This window comes from Chrysochloris asiatica, unplaced genomic scaffold (genome assembly GCF_000296735.1).
Source record: "Chrysochloris asiatica unplaced genomic scaffold, ChrAsi1.0 scaffold00027, whole genome shotgun sequence".
NCBI classification, from domain to species: domain Eukaryota; kingdom Metazoa; phylum Chordata; class Mammalia; order Afrosoricida; family Chrysochloridae; genus Chrysochloris; species Chrysochloris asiatica.
This window is the reverse complement of record NW_006408545.1, coordinates 19,089,388-19,110,837: the sequence shown is the minus strand read 5'-3', so window position 1 is coordinate 19,110,837 and position 21,450 is coordinate 19,089,388. Positions and strand designations below refer to the sequence as shown.

Here is a 21,450-nt window from a genome sequence, read left to right as displayed (position 1 = left end):
TGAAAGAAATGTCTAATTTGAATTGGTTAATTGGCTTTAAAAAAGAAAGATCTTGACAGTGATCAGAATGCAGTAAATATGAGCTACGTGTGACCAAACCTTATAGACACCCAGAATCGGGCTGCTAATCTCATGGTCAGCAGTTCGAAACTACAAGCTGTTCCACGGGAGAAAGATGAGGCTTTCTGCTCTCATAAAGGTTTATAGCCTCGGAAACCCTGTACAGGGTCACTATGAGATGGAACCAACTCCACGGCACATAACAACAGCAACAACTTCTTCAGTCTGAAATTGATCAAACATGCAATTAAGATGTATTGATTACTTGCAATTGGGATGTAAAGGTTGGAAACAAAGAGGTAGTTGGAAAATATGGTATTGGTGATAGAAATGATGCTGGAAATCCCATGATAGAATTTTGCAAGCCCAATGACTTCTTCATTGCACATATCTTTGTTAAACAACATAAAAGACGACTATACACATTTACCTTACCAGGTGGAATAAACAGAAATCAAATTGGATGTCAGAAGAGATTCTGAAATTTGCTTTCCAGCATAGAGATGCTAAAGCAAATGGAACAAATGAAGAGATAAAGCGCTAAACAGACAGAAAATTTCAAAGGTCAGCTCGAAAAGACAGAGTCAAATATTGTAATGGAATGTGCAAAGATCTGGAGTTAGGAAACCAAAAGGGAAGAACATACTCAGCATTTCTCAGCCTGAGGGAACTGAAGAAAAAATTCAAGCCTCAACTTGAAATATTGAAGGATTCTATGGGCATAAATGAATGATGCAAAAAGTATGAAAGGAATACACAGAGTCACTGTACCAAAAAGAAATGGTCAATGTTCAACCGTTTCAAGAGGTAACATGTGATCAAGAGTCAATGACACTGAAGGAAGAAGTCTAAGGTGCATTGAAGGCATTGGCAAAGAACAAGGCACCAGGAATTGATGGAATACAAATTGAAATCTTTCAACAAACTGATGAAGCACTGGAGGTGCTCATTTATCTATGCCAAGAAATTTGGGAAACAGCTACCTAGCCAACTGACTGGAAGAGATCCATATTTGTGCCATTCCAAAGAGAGGTGACCCAACGTGATGAAGAAATCATCAGACAATATCATTAATATCTTATGCAAATAAATGTTTGCTAAAGATAATACATGACTGCAACAATACATTGACAGAGAACTTCCAGAGGTTCAAGTCAGAGTCAGAAGAGGACATGGAATGAGGGATATTATTGCTGTCATCAAATGAATCTTGGCTGAAAGCAAAGAATACCAGAATGCTCACCCATGCTTTATTGACTATGCAGAGGCTTTTGATTGTTTGAAACATGATAAGCTATGGATGATATTGTGGAGAATAAGTATTACGGAGCACTTAATTGTGCTCATGAGGAACCTGTGCATAGACCAAGAGGCAGTTGTTTGAACAGAACTAGGTAACACCTAATGGTATCAAATTAGGAAAGATTTGTGCCAGGGGTGCACTCTTTCCCATACTTACTCAATCTGTATCCTGAGCGAATTATCTGAGAAGCTGATTATTTGAAGAAAAATGTGGCATCAGGATTGGAGGAAGACTGATTAGCAGCCTGTGATATGGAGATAATACAACCTTGCTTGCTGAAAGCAAAGAGGACTCAAAATACTTACTGATGAAGATCAAAGACCACAGCCTTCGGTATGGATTGCATCTCAATTTTAAAAAACCAAAAGTCCTGACCACTGGACCAATAAACAACATCCATAAAAGTGAGGAAAAGATTGAAGCTGTCAAAGACTTCATTTTGTTTGAATCAACCATCAACACTCCTAGGAGCAGCAGTCAAGAAAGTAAATGACATATTGCATTAGGTAAATCTGCTGCACAAGACCGCTTCAAAGTGTTGACGAGCAAATAATGTCAGTTTGAGGACTTAAGGTGAGCCTGACCCAAGACATGGTATTTTCAGTAACCTCATATGCATGTGAAAGCTGGACAGTGAGTAAAGAAGGCTGTAGTAGAATTGATGCATTTGAGTTACAGTGTTGGAGGAGAATATTATAAGTACCATGGACCTCCAAAAGAACAAACAAATCTGTGTTAGAAGTGCAGCCAGAATGCTCCTTGGAAGCCAGGATGGCCCAACTTCATCTCTCATACTTCAGACATATTATCAGGAGGACCCATTCCCTGGAGAAGGAGTTCATGCTTGGTAAAGTGGAGGGTCAGAGAAAAAAAGGAAGACCCCCAATGAGATGGATTAGCACAGTGGTGGCAACAATGGGCACAAAAATTGTAACAACTGTGAGGTTGGCACATGACCAGGCAGTGTTTTGTCCTGTTGTGCATAAACTCTCTGACTGGATGTCACCTTACAACAACAGTGGTGACTGAGATTGGTTTTTCAAGTTCTTGTTATAATTAATCTCCCAATCACATAAATATAATTGGAAAGGTTTGTGGAAATTTAATTTTTGATTGCTTCAATTATTATTTTATACTAACTCAAAGATTTGCAACCGAAACTGAAGGTTGGTAGCTACTGGTAAGAATCAAGGAATCACTTTTAATTAAAAGCATACTTTTTCACTTATAAATTAATATAATCCCATCGGTTTGTTGTCATTTTTATTACAGAGATTTGTCTTCACTGAAAATAAACTTTTCTCTTAAGCCACTTGAGTAACCCTTAATATGTATTTGATTGTATGTGCCAGCTAATGTCTTTTACAAGTCCTGTCTGATGTTCACATGCAGGTGCCTTAATATATTTCTCTCCAGCTGTTATACTTAGGCACTGTACTCATTCATCTTTCTGACAGAGTCATTACTGGAAATTCTGAGCAACGAAGACCTGCAAGCAAACACCGAAGCTTTTTTGTACTGTATGGGAGCTATAAAGTTCATTTCCGGAAACCCGAGATTTCTTAATGAAATGATCAACCAAGGCGCTGTGGAAATATTGATGAATCTGATAAAGCAAATAAATGAGAGTACCAAGAAATGCGGTGTGTGTTTGCCTAATTCAGGCCACTTGCTAGTCCAGGTAAGTATTTTCCTTGCAATGATTAAATATATTCAATTCGTTTGCATGTTACCTAATACCAATTCTATGGAGCCCTGGTGGTTCATTGCTTTAGTGCTTGGCTGCCAACCAAAAGGTCATCAGTTGGAACCTAGCAGCTGCTCTGTGGGAGACAGGTGTGACAGTCTGCTTCCACAGGGAAACCCAATGGACCCTTCTACTCTGGCTATTAAGTTTCCTGTGAGTCAGAATCAAGTCTACAGGGACAGGACTGCTCCGTGGTTAAATGTTGTTGTTAAGTGCTGTCAAATTGGTCCTTACTCATAGTAACCCTGTATAGAGTTTCCAAGTAGTAGCTGGTGAACTTGAATCGCTGACCTTGTGGTTCAAACCGACCTTGTAGTCCAGGGCATTAGCCTATAACGCCACACCAGGAATCGACTGCCAACCAAATGCTGGTGGTTCGAACCATCCCAATGGCTCCCATAAAGATATGTTGTTGTTGCAACCTGTTCTGTCACAAGGCGTTGCTATGAGTCTGAATGTGGCACCTAACAACAACACACACACACACTAATTACCATTTAAAAGAATGGTGCAGGAGAAAGGCCCTTACACCAGGTAGTGAGGCTGGGCTTCCTGGATCAAGAGGGGTAGCCCCGCCCCTTCTCAGTGGAGCATGAGTCAGTCAGTTTCCTTGTCATTTTACAGAACTGCTCTCCCTGCGTCCTGTAGACGTCCATTTCCACTGCCCTGCAGAGAAAACCGACTTGGAAGATGAAAAAGTAGCACTTCTCTGCAAAGGGATTCCACATTATGGCCAGATACAGGGTTGTGAAAACGGGAGATAGTTCAACCTGTGTTGAAAATCTTGTATCCACAATAAAACAACAGGATTTAATGACTTTGAGTGGGCAGGTATTGAAAGTGTGAGTGAATAACATGTAGCCCGGAGAAAACCAGGAACAGAAAGTAACACAACTGAGTACATTGAATTTGAGCAATGCAAGAAGAACAATTTTGTTGTGTTAGAGTTCTGTTCCTTTTTGTGTGGCAGATCAAATTTCCTAGTTACATTATTTTCACTGGCGCTGCTTCAGTCTCATGTTCTTTTTTAGATGAGATTTTACTCTTTAATAGCATTTGTATATCAGATAATAATATCTTTGATGTAATAATTCATGAGGTTTGAAATGTGCTTGTCAATTACTGAGGATTGATCTCACACACAGTGCTCTTAGCCTTTGGGAAAGTGTGTCAAAAATTAGATTTAGTCCCTGCCTTCAAGATGGTTAAAATGTTTATGATGGTTATTAATTTTGGACTTTGTGTCCTACTTCCATTGAAAAAGATTGTGCAAACCCCTTTCTGTTATGAATGATGAAAAATTCTCCTGAGTGTGCTGTCTTTTTACCTAGGAGGACTCATAAAACAGGATTTTCATGTTGCTAGTGTTGGCAGAATTGGCAAAGTGGCCGCATCAATGGACTCAAGCATGGCAACAATTGTGAGGTTGGCCCAGGATCGGGCAGTGTTTCGTTCCGTTGTTCATAGGGTCGCTATGAGTCGGTACCCACTTGATGGCACCTAACAACAATAAGTGTTCTTGAGTTATTCGGTTTTTTCTTTCAATGAAAATAGTTATTTTTTTTTATTATATAATTATTTACACGTCCTTGCTAAAATACAGGAAATAAGAGGAAGAATGTGAAAATCACCTGAAAATTTTCACCATGAGATAAAACATCATTTGGTAACTATTCTTATATGCATCATTTTATACATATATGCACTTGCATATGTGTAATTTTATATAATCCTTGCTTTGTATCGTGGAACCTCTTATTTTTTTAAGTCATTTGTTTTGTTTTGTTTTCCATTCCTTCTTGCCTCCCTGTTTCTCCTGCAGTCAGCCCAGTTAGCCAGCATGTTTCCTGTGCTGTGCTCTGTAGACTTTTCAAGGCTATGACCTTTCAGAAGCAGACTGTCACGCCTGTCTTCTAAGGCACCTCTGGGTGGGTTCAAACCACCAAACTTTTGGCTACTATTCGAGCACTTCACCATTTATGCCAACCAGGGACTCCTGTGTATATGTTATTGTTAAGTGTTGTTGTCGAGTTCTGACAACACATAGTGACCCTGTGTAGGATTTCCGAGGAGAAGCTGCTGAGCTTGAACCGCTGACCTTGTGGTTAACAGTCTATTGCTTACCCTACAGTGCCACACCAGGAATATACATAGATAGATATATAGACTCATGAGTTTGAACCACTGACCTTGTGGTTCAAACTAACCTTATGGTGGAGTGCTTATCCCACAGTGCCGCCCAATATATGTATATTGTTGTTAAGTGTGGTCGAGTTGGTTCTGACTCAGTGACATTGTATAGGGTTTCTGAGAAGTGGCTGGTGCGTTTTGAACTGCTGACCTTGTGGCTAGTAGTCCAGCGTTTAGTTTATCATACAACGCCACACCATATATATGTATTTACACAAACACAAATATATATACAGATATACACAAATGCACACATAAATATATGTATGTGTATATATATTGTTAGGTGCCATCGAGTCGGCACACGCACATATATGTGTGTGTATATATGTATATATATATAAAATATATATCTTTTTATTAAGTGTTGTCGAGTCGGTTCCAACCCATAGCGACTCTGATTAGGGTTTCCAAGGAGCATCTGGTGAGCTTGAACCGCTAACCTTGTGGATAAAACCGACCTTACAATTCAGTGCATTAACCCACAGCGCCACACCAGGACTCCAACATATATCATGGCGTGGCACTGTAGTATAAGCACTGGACTGCTAACCACAAAGTCAGCAGTTCAAACCCACACTCACTTCTTGGAAACCCTTTACAGGGTTGCTATGAGTCAAAACTGGCTCGATGTCACTTAACAACATTGTATACATATACAAATGTATTTATATTGCAAAGTGGCAGCATCAGTGGGCTCAAGCATGACAACAATAGTGAGGTAGGCCCAGGATCGGGCAGTGTTTTGTTCTGCTGTGCGTAAGGTCGCTATGAGTCAGTACCAACTAGAGGGCACCTAACAGCAACAACATTATATATAAATAAGGAGTTCTGGTGTGACACTGTAGGATAACACTGAACCACTACATGATTGTTTCTGTGTCTTGTATGAATTTGTAGGTAAGTCATTACAGGTGCAAACAGTTCTTATTTAGCTTTACTTTAGTATAAGAAAAGGCTTGGGGCCTTTTCTTTCTTAAAGCTTTTATTGTGAATTCATTGATGGTTTACATGGGAGAACGTGGGTTGTGCATTCAACCTATCGTATTTCGTTTCATTGCAATGATTACAATCCTATGCATCACCGGTTATGAGTATTTGCTTCTATTCCGTATGTTTTTGTTTTTTATGATGTAAACAAAACCATACAGGAATATATAATCGTTTAAACAACCAAAGGACACATTCTGCAAGCCAGACTCCTGGCCGCCAGCACACAGCCTTTCTCTGTCCATGAATCTAGAGTCCTCAGCTGCTCTATCTCTCCATGTCATCATCTCTGCCTCCATCTCTGGTGTCGCTGCTTCTCTGTGTAACATCCCACGTTCTGCTCATGCTCTTCTCTCTTGATGGTTCTAGAGTCCACTGTACCTGGAATGTAGGGTTAACTACTCTCCCCCTTTTTGTGATACAACTTCTACCTTTAGAGTTGTGACAATCTCAGTTAATCATGATAACAATTACTATTCAATCACAAAAATCTTATCCCCATCTTTTTTCACCAAACCCGTCTAGACATGATGAAAACTATTCAGTAGGGAGTCTACCTTCCCCCCCGCACACTCTGAAACTAAACTCCCTCTTGAAAACTTGTAAGCCAGCCACTATGTGCCTTGATAGCCCCCCCCCCACCTCATTTTTGGTTACCAATGTCTGTGTTGCCTATCTTTATCAATCCTGTGTACAGAGGGGCGAGGCTTGATCCTTGATGTGAAGACTCCTTCCCTCTTGGTTGGTATTTAGAGCTACTCCATCCATAAGTATACATCAGGTACATCACAATGTAGCAATTTAACTGTTGAGGCCTTTTCCATAATCTACAAACTGTACATGCAGCAGGTAAAGGTGATTGTGATGAAGAGTTTGTTGAGAATGGCGGTGTGGTGATAGTGTGCCATCAATCAGTTCTGACTCATAGTGACCCCGTATAAGGTTTCTAAGGCTGTAAATCTTTGTGGAGTGACTGGTGGATTTGAACTGCTGGCCTCCTGGTTAGCAGCCCAACACATAACCCACTACACCACTAGGGCTCCTTTGTTGATAATTGTTGTTGTTAAGTGCTACTGAGTTAGTTCTAACTCATAGCAATCCTCTTTAGGGCTTCTGTGGATCAGCTTATGAGTTTAACCACTGACATTATGGTTAGCAGACCAGTACTTATCCTACAACGCCACACCAGGACTCCTTGTTGAGAGTTGCTATTGTTAAGTGATGTCGAGTCGATTTCAACTCATAGTTAATTCTGTATAGGGTTTCTAAGGAGCAGCTAGTGGGTTTAAACTATCGACCTTGAGGTTAGCAGTTTAGTACTTATCCTACAGTGCCATATTGTTTTTGTTAAGTGCTGTCGAGTCAGTTCTGACCCATAGGGAGCCTGTATGGAGTTTCCAATGAGTGTCTGGTGAGCTTGAACTCCGACTTTGTAGTTCAAACCAACCTTGTAGTCCAGCACATTAACCCACAGCACCACAGTACCATATGGATTTGTAAATGATTTAAAAGTGAGGGAAATGTTACATAACATTAAAAGGAATCCTGGTGTGGCGCTGCAGGATAATGCGCTAGACTGTAATGTTGGTTTGAACTGCAAGGTCCATGGTTCAAACTCATCAGACTCTCCTTGGAAACCCTACACTGGACTGTTATGAGTCAGAACCAATTCGATGGCACTTAGCAACAACAACAAAGGGAAAACAGGAGTTATCTGTAAGTCGAACTGTCATAGTGCAGGGACTTCCTGACTTCTGATGCGTAGTGGTTACGAACGGGGCTGTGAACCACAAGGTCAGCAGTTCAAAACTATCAGCTGTTCTGCGAGAGAAACTATCAGCTTTCTGCTCCCGTGAAGATTTATAGCCTCGGAAACCCTGTACAAGGTCGCTATGACTTGGAACCGACTCCACGACACTTAACAACAACATTCTTCTACAGAACTATATATAGTCTTTCCACATGTCCAATGCCGTGTTCAGTTGTATATGTCAGACCCATAATGACGTTTTGAGACAGTTGGGAGAATGATTATTGATTCTCAGAGGAACTCAGTAGCCACCATTGTGTACCAAGTAAAAGGTTTAATATTTCAGTGTGGCAAAAATAGAGACAAGATTTTTCCTGTAAAATCACAACTAAAGAGGTAAAACTGTTAATCCTCACCGAATTCCAGAACACTAGAATTTAGGGAAAGTTTCTTGAAACTTGGAGAAATTGCATTACCCTCCAAGGTGACACAGATGGAAATATGGCTTTATCAATGTCGATCTAGATTGGATTAGCAGAAGGTGTCAGGGTTCACCTCTGACCTTTAAAGGCCAATGATCCGAAAGGCACAGACTGTTGGGTGTCTCTGGTGTTCCCTTCCTGGAATGGGAAGAGTCTTCTGTATGCATCCTAGTCACTATCCATCCCAAGTAATCCCGTCATTGCTATTAGTTACTGTTGAATCAACTCTGACACACAGCAGTGCCATGTACAACAGAACAAAATATTGTCAAGTCCTGTGCCATCCTCATGACAGATGTTGTTGTTGTTGTCAGGTGCCATCGAGTCAGAACCGACTCATAGCGACCCCATGCACAGCAGAACGAAACAATGTCCGATCCTGGGCCAACCTCACTACCGCTGCCACACCTGAGTCCATCAATGATGCCACCTGGCTGATCCATCTCGTTGGGGGTCTTCCTCTTTTTCTCTGACCCTCCACCCTACCCAGCATGACATCCTTCTCCAGCGATTGTTTCCTCCGGACAATATGTCCAAAGTATGAGAGACGAAGCTTAGCCATCCTGGCCTCCAAGGAGCACTCTGGCTGCACTTCTTCCAAAACAGATTTATTGGTTCTTTTGGCAGTCCATGGCACTTTCAGTATTCTCTTCCAACACCACAACTCAAAGGCATCAATTCTTCTACGATCTTCCTTATTCACTGTCCAGCTTTCGCATCCATATGAGGATAGGTTACTATCCTGACATCATGACAGATAGGTTACTCGAATCACTTGTGAAGGCTATGGTGTGTTTTGAGTGTCTTCTAATCTAGAAGACTCATTTTCCTATCTAACAAGATTCTGTTGTGATTGCTAGGCTTTTCATTGGCTCATTTTGAGAAGTAGATCATAGCCCTTTCTTCTGAGTATGTCTTAGTCTGTGAAGCTCCACTGAAAGCTGTCCATCATGTTACCCAGTGGGCATTTGAAATACCAATGGCACAACTTCCTGTATCATAGAAACATGCAGGAGGCCACAGTATGACATCACCACCCATCTGTCAGTTTATAGGACTGTGGTGGCTTGTGTGTTGCTGTTTGAAGCTAGAAGCTATGTCACCAGTATTTTAATTACCAGCAGAGTCACCCATGCCACCATGAGTTTCAGGTGAGGTTCCAGACTAAGACAGACTAAGACGAAGGAGAGGTGATCTACTTCTGTTTAGCCACTGAAAATGTTATGAAAAGCAGACAAAAATGTCTGATACCGTACTGGAACAAAAAACATTATGAATAACAGCAGAAGTTTGTTACCCTCAGGTTGGAAGGCAATCAAAATAAGACTGGAGAACAGCTGCTTCCTCAAAGTATAATTGACCATAATAGTATGAATGCCCAAAGCTTTCAGGACCTTCATTTGCTAATGGGGGACAACTCAAAATGAGGAGAAACAGCTGTAAACATCCATTAATAATCAGAACATGGAATGTATGAAATATGAATCTAGGAAAATTGGGAGTTATCAAAAATGAAATGGAACACATAAAGGTTGATATAGACATTAGTGAGCTGAAATGGACTTGGCCATTTTGAATCTGGCAATCATATGGTTTAGTATGCCAGAATGTCAAATTGAAGAGGAATCGTGTCACATTTATCATCAAAAAGAACATTTCAAGATTGTTCTTGAAGTGTAATATTGTCTGTGATAGGATAATACCCATATGCCTATGAGGAAGACCAGTTAATACCATTATCATTCAAATATACGCAACAAATACTAAAGCCAGTGATGATGAAATTGAAGAATTCTATCTCCTTCTTCAAGGTGCTCTGGTAGCGTAGTGGTTACGAATCGGGCTGTGAGCTGCAAGGTCAGCAGTTCGAAACTACCAGCTGTTCCATGGGAGAAAGATGAGGATTTCTGCTCCCATAAAGATTTACAGCCTCGGAAACCCTATGCAGGGTCGCTCTGAGTTGGAACCAACTCCACAGCACATAACAACAACAACAATCAACTTCTTCAGTCTGAAATTGATCAAACATGTAATCAAGATGTACTGATAATTACTGGTGAATGGAATGCAAACGTTGGAAACAAAGAGGAAGGATAAGTAGTTGGAAAATGTGGCCTTGGGGATAGAAACGATGCTGGAGATCACAGGATACAATTTTGCAAGTCCACTGACTTCTTCATTACCTCTTTTAAACAATGTAGAGATGACTATACATATGAACCTCACCAGATGGAATATTCCTATACTCAGAAATCAAATTGATGACATCTGTGGAAAGACAGTGGAAAAATAACATCAGCCAAAACAAGGCCAAGGGCCGACTGTGGAACAACCAATTTGCTCATATGCAAGTTCAGGCTGAAACTAAAGATTAAAACAAATTCTTGAGAGCCACAATTTAACCTTGAACATATCCAACCTGAATTGAGACATCATCTCAAGAACAAATTTGATGCATTAGACGCTAATGACCAAAGACCTGAAGAGTTATGGGTTGACATCAAGAGCATCATGCAGGAAGAAAGCAAAAAGTCATTAAGAACTCTTTCCACCATCTTGAAGTCTATGGAGACCTGCTTGAGAACCTGGCTCCAAAGCCAGAAGGTATGTCTGGAAAGTTCTGGTCCAAGGCCATTTTTGGTAGCTATAAATGGGGTCTCCAGAACCAAAGGGAGCATGCAGCTCTTCTTAAAATTGAAGGTGTTTATGCTTGAGATGAAACCAAATTCTATTTAGACAAGACATGTTCTTATGTGTACAAAGCAAAGAACAACAAAACCAAAGAAATCCGGGAAAAGGTAACTTGTGCCCCTAGAAAAAGTGGCATGGTTCATACCAAATTCCAAAGCAACCTTCCTGCTAAGGCCATTGAACACAGAATTTGTGTGATGCTGTGTCCTTCAAGGATTTAAACTTATTGCAAAGTAGATGAATAAAATTGTGGATTTGTTAAAAAAAAAAAAAAAAAGTAACAAGAAAGAAGGTAAAGATCAAAATGGATGTCAGAAGAAACTCTGAAACTTGCTCTCGAGTGTGTTGTTGTTGTTAAGTGCCATTGAGTCAGTTCCAACTCATAGCAACCCTGAATAGGGTTTCCAAGGAGTGGATGGTGGATTTGAACCGCCGGCCTCATGGGTAGCAATCCAATGTTTATTCTATGGTGCCATACCATGATAGAAGAAATGAAGAAGTAAAAGATCTGAACAAAACATTTCAAAGGGCAGCTTGAGAAGACGAAGTCAAGTATTATAATGAAATGTGCAAAGACCGGGAATTAGAAAATCAAAAGGGAAGAAACAGCATTTCTCAAGCTGAAAAAACTGAAGAAAAAATTCAAGCCATGGCTTGCAATACTGAAAGATTCTGTGGGCAATATATTGAATTATGCAGAAAGCATTAAAAGAAGATGAAAAAAATACAGTTGCTGTACCAAGAAGAAATAGTTCAACCATTTCAAGAGATGGTCTATACTCAGAGCAGATGGTACTGAAGGATTAAGACCAAGGTGCACTAAAGGCATTGGCAAAAAACAAGGTTCCAGGAATTGATGCAATACAAATTGAAATCTTTCAACAAACTGATGCAGCACTGGAAACATTAACTCATCTATGCCAAGAAATTTGGAAGACAGTTACCTAGCCAACTGATTGGAAGAGATCCATATTTGTGCTCATTCCAAAGAGAGATGACCCAAGGAATGCGAAATCCTCTAACAATATTATTAATATCTCACGCACGTAAAATTTTGTTAAAGGTAGTTTAGAAAACGGCTTCAACAGTTTATTCACAGGTAACTGCCATCCCTGCTGGATTCAGATGAGGTTGTAAAATGAGGGATATCATTAGCTGGATCTTGGCTGAAAGCAGAGAATACCCTTAAAATGTTTATATCTGCTTTCTTGACTATGTGAAGATTTTATTTATTTTTTCATAATGTTTTATTGTGAATTATATGATAGTTTACATGAGAGAACCTCAGTTCCATATTCATTCCATCGTATATCATTACATTGCCATGGTTCCAATTCCCTCCATGCATTGTCTTCCGACCAAAGGGCATATCCTAGAAGCCCATGCTCTACACTCCCCCCTCCCCCCTCAGTCTTCGGCCCACAGTTCCTCTCCCTCTCTGGATCCAAAGTCCCCAGCCACTTCATCCCTCCATGTCATCATCTCTGTCTCCATCTCAGGCATCCCCGGTTCTCTAGGTGAGGTCTCCGTTCTCGGCTCTTATCTGTTGGTGGTCCCAGAGACCTCCGCTCCTAGACTGGAGAAGTAATCGCTCTCTTCCTTGCTACAAAACATCTACCCTTGCATTTCCAACCCTCACAATCTGTCTTGATAACCATTATTCACTACAGTATTGCACGTAACCCATCTGTATTTCATTTCATCAGCTCCACCTAGACAAATTGGATAGTACTCACTGGTGATTCTGCCTTCCTCCATGCCCCCTAGCTCTAGGTTCTCTCTTGAAAGCTTGTAAGCCAGTCACTTCTTGCCTTTGTAGTCCCTCCCTCCCCATTTGGGTATCCAATGTCCAAGTTGCCCCTCTCTGTCTACTCTGTTTGTGGAGGGGGTGGGAATATTTCTTGCTGTAAGGATTTGTTGCCTCTTTTGTGTCACTGCATTCGTATGCATAGGTCAAGTTCATCAGCTTGGATCAGCTCAATCTTCTTCCTCCCACCCCCTCTTCTTTCTTCTCCTGGTTGAGCTCTGATCATCCAGTCATCCAGTCCTGGACACGTGGGTGTCATCTGCAAGTGTGGGTGTTCTTGTGCACATGCCCTCTCTTCCCATCAGCCGGAAGCTCCATTCTCCACTTGATTCCCATGGCCACGTCACTGACTCTGGGCCCAGGAGTCCTCGGGTCTCCTCGCACTGCTTGCCAACCAGGTCCCCAACTGGGTCCACAGAAGCTTTCTGAATATTGTGAGGCTTAGCTTGCCGCTTCATTGCTGCCTTTACCCCATTTCTCCCCAACGGTGATGCATGTGTTTACCAATCCGAGCGTGCATTTCCACCGAGTCTCAGTTTTGGAGGGGAGGTAAGTGAAGACTTTAGACTGTGTGGATCATGACAAGTTATAGACAACATTGCAAAGATCTTTCTTTTATTCCGAAAAACTTAAATTGGGCTCATGAGGAATCTGTACATATAACTTGGCAGTTGTTCAAACAGAACAAGGAGACAATAAATGGTTTAAAATTAGGAAAGATGTGCACTGGTATATTCTTCCACCATACTTATTCAATCTGTGTGCAGAGCAAATAATCAGAGAAACTGGATTATATGAAGAAAAATGTGGCACCAGGATTGGAGGAAGGCTGATTAATGACCTGCAATATTCAGGTGATACAACCTTGCTTGCTGAAAGTGAAGAGAACTTAGAATACTTACTGATGTAGATCAAAGAGCACACACAGATTTCATCATGAGTTACATCTCAATGTACAGAAAACAAAAATCCTCACCACTGGACCAATAAATAGCATGATAAATGGAGAAAAGATCGAAGTTGTCAAAGACTTCATTTTTCTTGGCTGGATCCACTATCAACATTCATGGAAGCAGCAGTCAAGATATCAAATGATGTATTGCATTAGGCAAATCTGCTGCAAAAGACCTCCTTAAAGTGCTAAAGAGCAAAGATAACAGTTGTGGGCTAAGGTGTACCTGACCCAAGCCATGTATGTGAAAGGTGGACAATCAATAAGGAATAGCAAAATAATTGATACATTTGAGTTATGGTATTGGAGAATAATATTAAAATTACCATGAACTGCTAGAAGAACAAACAAATTTGTGTTGGAAAAAGTACAACCAGAATGTTCCCTGGAAGCCATGATGGCAAGACTTCATCTCGTATACTTCAGACATATTATCAGGAGGGAACAGTCCCTAGAAAAAGAACATCATGCTTGGTAAAGTGGAGGGACAGTGAAAAAGAGAAAGTTCTCTGTGAGATGGATTGGCATACTGGCAGCAGCAATGGGCTCAAGTTAACAACAATTGCGAGTATGGCACAGGACCAGGCAGTGTTTTGTTCCATTATGCATAAGGTCACTATGAGTCAGAACTTACTCGATGGCACCTAGCAACAGGAACAACAGCATCACAAAGTGACGCACAAGTGATGGAGAATTCCCTTACTGTCTTGTTATTCTCATGTGCCTTCAGGTGCATGTGAGGTCGTGTTCAAGAGGTCCATCCCTCAACTCACTTTCTTTAAATCCTATATGGTTTCTTTATGTGTTTTCTTTTTTTCTCTCTTCAAATGAAAAGATGTTTAGCTACAGTTGGTTTTCTTGTAATCCTGAGTATCTATCTTGGCTGATCTGGGTCCCTCCTCTGTGTTTCATTCCTCCCCTACAACCTAAAAGCCACAGTGTAGGTGTATTTAAAGGAGCTCTAGTAGCATAGTGGTTATGAGTTGGGCTACTAACCTCAAGGTCAGCAGTTCAGTTCTACCAGTTGTTCTACAGAAGAAAGATGAGACTTTCTGCTCCAGTAAAGATTTACAGGAGATCCTATATAAGGTCGCTGTGAGTCGGAACTGACTCCGCAGCACATAACCACCACTTTAAGAGCCTTGATGGTCCATTTGGCATTATACCCAGTGTTGGGCCAGGGGTTTTCATTGCCATGTGGGCTAGTGAAGAAAGCAAAGCTTTGGAAGTCAGCTGCCTGATGGGCTGTCTCAGCCCCGACACTGCCAGCTTATTTCTCTCTCTAGGGCTCACTTAAGGAGCTCTGGTAGCGTAGTGGTTACGAATTGGGCTTACGAATCGGGCTGTGAACCGCAAGGTCAGCAGTTCGAAACTACCAGATGCTCTGCAGGAGAAAGATGAAGCTTTCTGCTCCTGTAAAGATTTATAGCCTCAGAAATCCTGTACAGGGTAGCTATGGGTCGGAACTGACTCAACGGCACCTAACAACAACAATAACAGGGCTCACTTACTTCACTTGTAAACAGCTTAAAGGGTTGTTGTTGGTAAGTGCCATTGAATTGATTTCACCTCACAGCAATCCTGTATAGGGTTTCCAAGGAGGGACTGTTGAGCTTGAGCCACCAACCTTACAGTTCAAACTGAATTTGTGACTAAGTGCTTATCTTGCTGTACCACACCAGGACTCCATGCTTAAAGTGTAGTTGGGAAGACTAAGGAGTTCCTAGGTTGTACAAAAGGGCATCATCAACAGGTGGAGACAAATCATCAGAGGGAAGTTCAGTTGATTTTTGCTGATGTGAACCCCCAGAGTTTGAAACCTTTCATTTAAAATTTTGATACATGCCACCTGGACCATTCAATGAAATAAAAAGATGTTTTCACACACACACACACACACACACACACACACACACAAAAGGGCATCATCATGTTTGGTACAGTGGAGAGTCACGAAAGAGAGGAAGCCCTCCAGTGAGATGGATTGGCACAATGGCAGCAGCAATCAATAATGGACTCAAACATAACTGTAATTGTGAGGATGGCACAGAATCAGACACTGTTCCATTCTGTTGCACATAGGGTCACCGTGAGTCAGAACTCACGCCACAGTACCTAAGAACAGCCAGTTGTGCAGAGGACTCCAGTGGCACTGTAAGATCAGCTGCTCTGCTGGAGAAAGATGAAACTTTCTGTTCCCAAAAAGATTTACGGCTTCGGAAATCCTATACAGGGTTGCTGTGCGTTGGAATCAAGTCAATGGCAGTGGAAGTGAGAGATTGTGCAAATGGTTAAGTGCTGGGATACTGACCCAAAGGTTGCAGTTCAAACCCAACCAGAGACACCTGAGAGAAAGTTGTGTCATTCTGTTTCTGAAAGGTCCTCTGAAACACATGGATTACCATGAACTGGGGTTGACTTGTTGGCAACTGGTTTGTTATGTTTGAAAAACTAAAATGAGACGATTTATCAAAACATACTAGCACAGATATAGTAAGTACATAGTAGACATTCACCAGGAATTTATTAAGTAAAATAAGATCAAGAGTTACCTAAATCTGGAGCTTCCAAGAGCAATTACTTCTGATGAGGAAAATCAATTAACCACAGGAAATAAAGATGACAGGATGGTTTTCAAGTCTTTGACCTGCTTGTTTTTTTTCTCACTTTGACAAGTTATGTGTAAAAGAATGATGAAGAGAAGCTAGAATTGAAAGTGAGGGCTTTGCATTAACAGTAAAGGATTGTGGATACATAATGGATCCGGAGTTCTCAGAGCCATTTGAGTTAGCCTTCCCTTCAGGGATTTGGGGAGCATAAGAGAAGCCATAGCTGAAGATTTAATTACGCAGTGATTTAAATTACGTTAGGTTGTTGTTGTTGTTGTTTTAGGATCATACCAATGTGGTCCTTGAAGTCTTGCTCTATTCATTTTAAAAAGAAGAGATGAACAGATTGCATTTATGTGTTTAAATATTGAGTATATGCATACTTATAAGATAAGTATGTTAATTCTCTTTTTCTTGCCTATGAGAAGTCTTACTGTGCAGTTCATGGAATTAGAACCAAGGCAGCAGCTATGAGTGTCTGGGAGTGTGCAAATGAATCACTTGTGATGCATGAATGGAATTGGACAGCTTGCTAACAATGCAAATAAAGCACATGGCACCCTTGGGGTTGGGACTATGCAAATAGGTACATGGAACCCTAGTGACATGATTGGTTAGTTTTGCCATCCTGTTAAGCTTAAAATGAGCCACCCCAGAGGCAGAAAGAGGAGCCTTACTACAATCAAGAAAAGAGCTAGGAGTCTCCTGTGTCCTTTGAACCCCAGTTCCCTGCACTAAGAGCTTCCTACACTCAGGAGATAGCAAGAGAGTGAGCTGTAATAGCAGAGAAGGCAAGCAGCAGTGAAAATTAGTAGCGAAGAAAACAGAGGCAAAAGAACCAGGAGATTGGCAAGCAACACCAAGGTGGACTTCCTGACCCGCAGAGTGAGAAAACCTAGTGCCTTTGGGCAGGAGGCTTGCTGGTGGAGTGGGGTGTCTCTGGGTATTTATCGGTGGAGCTAAAGAGTCTTGTAACACTTGCCTGAGCAGGGCAGAGGCTGAGGACCAGAGAGAGGCCTGCCTGTGGGCACTACTGCACAGAAGCTGCTCTGACTGAAAAACTGTATCTTGAGCCATATCTCATTCTGAATTTGTAATCTGTTACTTCCAGAATAAGCCCCACAATTGTGAGAATTGTCTGCAAGTTGTGTGTGGCCACTGCAATGAGTTATCAAACCTAGCAGAGAAGTAGAATGCTGTGGGAGGGATGGTTGGTGTCAGAATTGGGATGAAGGTTGGAGGGAGGAGGCATGTCTGGCCTTCATCTCCTAGGAATCAGCCTTGGACTATTGATCTTGATTCTTCTTCCCCCTTGTGAAATTAGAGGAGGTTAGATACCCCTGCCAATTTCTGATTTTATAATGCTATATTAGTTCATGAAAGAGGGGCAGCAATTTTCTAATTATGAGATACCCTTCCCCAAAAAGAGCGCTCAGTAACGCAGCCACTTCTGCCCTCACTTCTCCACTCACACAGGTGGCAGAAGAGAGCAGGCATTCAGGGCCCAGTCTTCTCCTCTTCCCTTCTATGTGATGGAGCTGCCTATAGATACCTCATTCTCCTTTGATTCTCCAGGAGTCACCAGTCTGAACATTTGGGGACTAAGTTCAACTCCTAAACTCCAAATGTGTTATTATTGTTGTTGTGTGCCATCAAGTCGATTCCCACTTGTAGTGACCCCGTATAGGGTTTCAGAGGCTTGAAAGCCTCATCTTTCTCCCACCCCGAATGTGTAAAGCCCTGAAAGTAAAGACTGAGGCAAGTGGGGAGAACAGAGGAGGATATCACTTTAGCTGAATGTAGCTTATTTCTGAAATGAGTATATTTTGTAATCCTGAAGCCCAGAATTAGATTGCTCCATCCAGACTCAGGCCAGCCCCTGAAGGAGGCACAGGAGAACACCTTGCTCTCTGAGGACAGCTCACCCCTGAGAGAGGAAGGAGGAGAGAAAAAAGGAAGGTGCTGGGCTATAAAAGCCTGGTCTGTATCCCAAAACCATCAGGAAGTGAGGAGTGGAGCATGGCCAGGAGTAACATGCTGATGGTGTCTCCTCACAAGGAAGAACTAGTCAAGAATAAGCATCCATGCCTGCTTTTTCTGAGGAACTTCACCCTTTCATGGTGGACATAGTACATTAGATATATTCATTGTGGCAATAAAGCAATGACATTAACTTTACATGGAATTTGTGAAAATCAGTGCCATAAGTTTGGTCTTTTTCAGATTAGTTTTCCTTATTTTTCACATTAGCATTCTATATAGTTTATTTGAGGGTAAGTAAAAAAAGTATTGCTACCAGGATTCCAGTTCATAGGTTTGACAATTCACTGCAGTTCATTGGTTGGCTGCAGACAAGTTCTCAGCCATACTAAGGCTTAGTCTCCTTAGTGTGCCTTCAATTCAAAGGTCCAATCTCCCAAGAAGATCTGCTGAGTCAGTGAAATTCAAGGCAGAGAGGTCAGCTGAGAAAGCTATGGAGACTGGTCTGGAGGATTCCAAAGAGGTTATCTTGATAGATTTTCTTTCTTTCTTTCTTTTTTTAAGTTTTTATTGTGAATTGAGTGATCATTTACATAGGAGAACATTTACATTTGCTTCATTACAATGATTACAATCTCCTCCATGCATCATCATTCAACAGTATTTGCTTCTATTCTCTCTGGGTTTTTGTTTTTGGAGAGGGGGAAGGACGTACACAAAAACGTTCAGGAATATATAATCATTTAAGCAACCAAAGGACACATTCTGCAAGACTGCCTCTTGGCTGCCAGCACACAGCCTTTCTCTTTCAATGAGTCTAGAGTCCTCAGCTGCTCTCTTTCTCCATGCCCTCATCTCTGTCTCTATCTCTGGTGTTGCTGCTTGTCTAGATAGGGCCCCACATTCTGCTTGTGTTCTTATCCCTTGATGGTCCTAGGGTCCTCTGTTTCTAGACTGTAGGATTAACTACTCCCCTCTTTTTGTTACAACACTTCTACCTTTACAGTTGTGACAATCACAATTAGTCATGATAACAATTACTATTGAATCATAAGTCATGATAACAATTGCTATTGAATCTTATCCCCATCTCCTTTCACCAGACCCATCTAGACAAGATGAAAACTATTACTATTACGTGGGCTCTCTATCTTTCCCCATGCACTTTGAAACTAAACTCGCTCTTGAAAATTTGTAAGCCAGTCACTTCGTGCCTTGATAGATTTTCTTGACAGACACAGAATGATCATAGGGGCTTATAAGAAAACAGAAAAATGCATTGGTGAGAGAAAAGCCAGGAAGTTGCACCAGGGAAATACTTCTTAAAATGACAATGCTCCTCATTTTTTGAGGGTAGTAAGAGTTGTCCTGTGAGAATCTCGATGGGAAACCTTCCCCCATTCACCCTACAGCTCTAATCTTGCCTTTTTAGATTTCTTTTTGTTCTCCCAAATCAAACATTGAAAAAGAAACATGATTTGAGTCCCTTGAGGGTGCCAAATCTGCCATTTTGATGTGGTGTAAATCAAAGAACACAGAATTCACTGAGGAAGCATTAGCAGATAGAAACACAGCTTTCAAAATGTGTAGAGGTAGATGCATCAATGGGCTCAAGCATGGCATCAATTGTGAGGTTAGCCCAGGACTGGGCAGTATTTTGTTCTATTGTCGGGACCTACTCGATGGCACATAACAACGACAGAGCTAGATGGAAGAGAAATAGCTTCACATTGTGATATTCTTGTTTAATAATGGTTTTATGATTTTATAGCAATACTTTTTGACTTACCCTCATTTGAGAGTCCCAAGGTTGGCGGTTCAAGCTCACCAGCTGCTCCTCGGAAATCCTATCCAGTGTCGCTATGGGTCAGAACTGACTCGATGGCACTTAACAACAACAACAACAAGTGGGATAAATCCCTAGTAGGATAAGCACTGGGCTACAATGGTCAGTTTGAACCACAAGGTCGGTGGTTCAAACTCACCGGCCATTCCTCAGAACCCCTATACAGGGTCGTTATGAGTTGGAACAGATTCGACGCATTTAACAACAACAACAGCAATATATTCATTATTATTTCTCTATGTATTGCCTCTATGTCAGTTACCACGGTAAAAAGTAGAAGTAATTGATTCGCCCAGCTGTGGCTGTTCTATGTATCAGTGTACAAATTCTGAATATCAAATAAATTGTTTTGTTGTTGTTAGTTGCCACTGAGTTGGTTCCAACTCATGGGAACATCCTGTGTGCAGAGTAGAACTGCTCTATAGGGCGTTCAAGGCTGTGACCTTTCAGATGCAGAGCACCAGACCTGTCTTCTGAGAGTCTCTAGCGTTTCAGCTAGTAGCACTTAAGTGCCATCAAGTCACTTCTGACTCACAGCAACCCTGTACAGAGTTGAGCAGATGGTGGGTTTGAACCAGCAACCCTGCAGTCAAACTGACCTTATGGTCCAGCATGTTAATCCTGGACTCCAATAATGAGCATGGTGGTGGTGGTGGTTATGTGCCATAAAGTCGGTTCTGACTCATAGTGAGCATGTACAGGATTTCCGAGGCTGTAAACCTTTACAGGAGCAGAAAGCCTCATCTTTCTCTTATGGAACAGCTGGTAGTTTCGAACTGCTAACTCTGAGGGTCCCAGCCCTATTTGTAACCACTATGCTTACTAGAGCTTCTTAATCATAGGCATATATTAAATAGAGTCTCAAAGTAGGAGAGTGGGGCTTTGAGGAGACCAAGAGTTCACGCCGCTCTTCTCATTTAATGGTCCAAGGGATCTCTGCTCCTAGACTGCAAAATCAGTCACTCCCCTCCTTTAGTTTACAAAACATCTTTACATTTAGGACCTTCACAGTCAGTCCTGATAGCAATTACTCACTATTATCC

General features: G+C 41.4%; 1 protein-coding gene and 1 pseudogene across 1 annotated transcript in view; both read left to right on the top strand.

Moving 5' to 3' along the window:
• ARMC2 (armadillo repeat containing 2) overlaps positions 1 to 21,450 on the top strand; it is a 143,512-nt gene that overhangs the window by 59,819 nt on the left and 62,243 nt on the right. Inside the window, exon 9 of the mRNA XM_006839993.1 lies at positions 2,821 to 3,044. Coding sequence (XP_006840056.1) covers positions 2,821 to 3,044 — 224 coding nt within the window. The remainder of the gene's footprint in view (positions 1 to 2,820; positions 3,045 to 21,450) is intronic.
• On the top strand, positions 11,129 to 11,434 carry LOC102840538 (annotated as a pseudogene).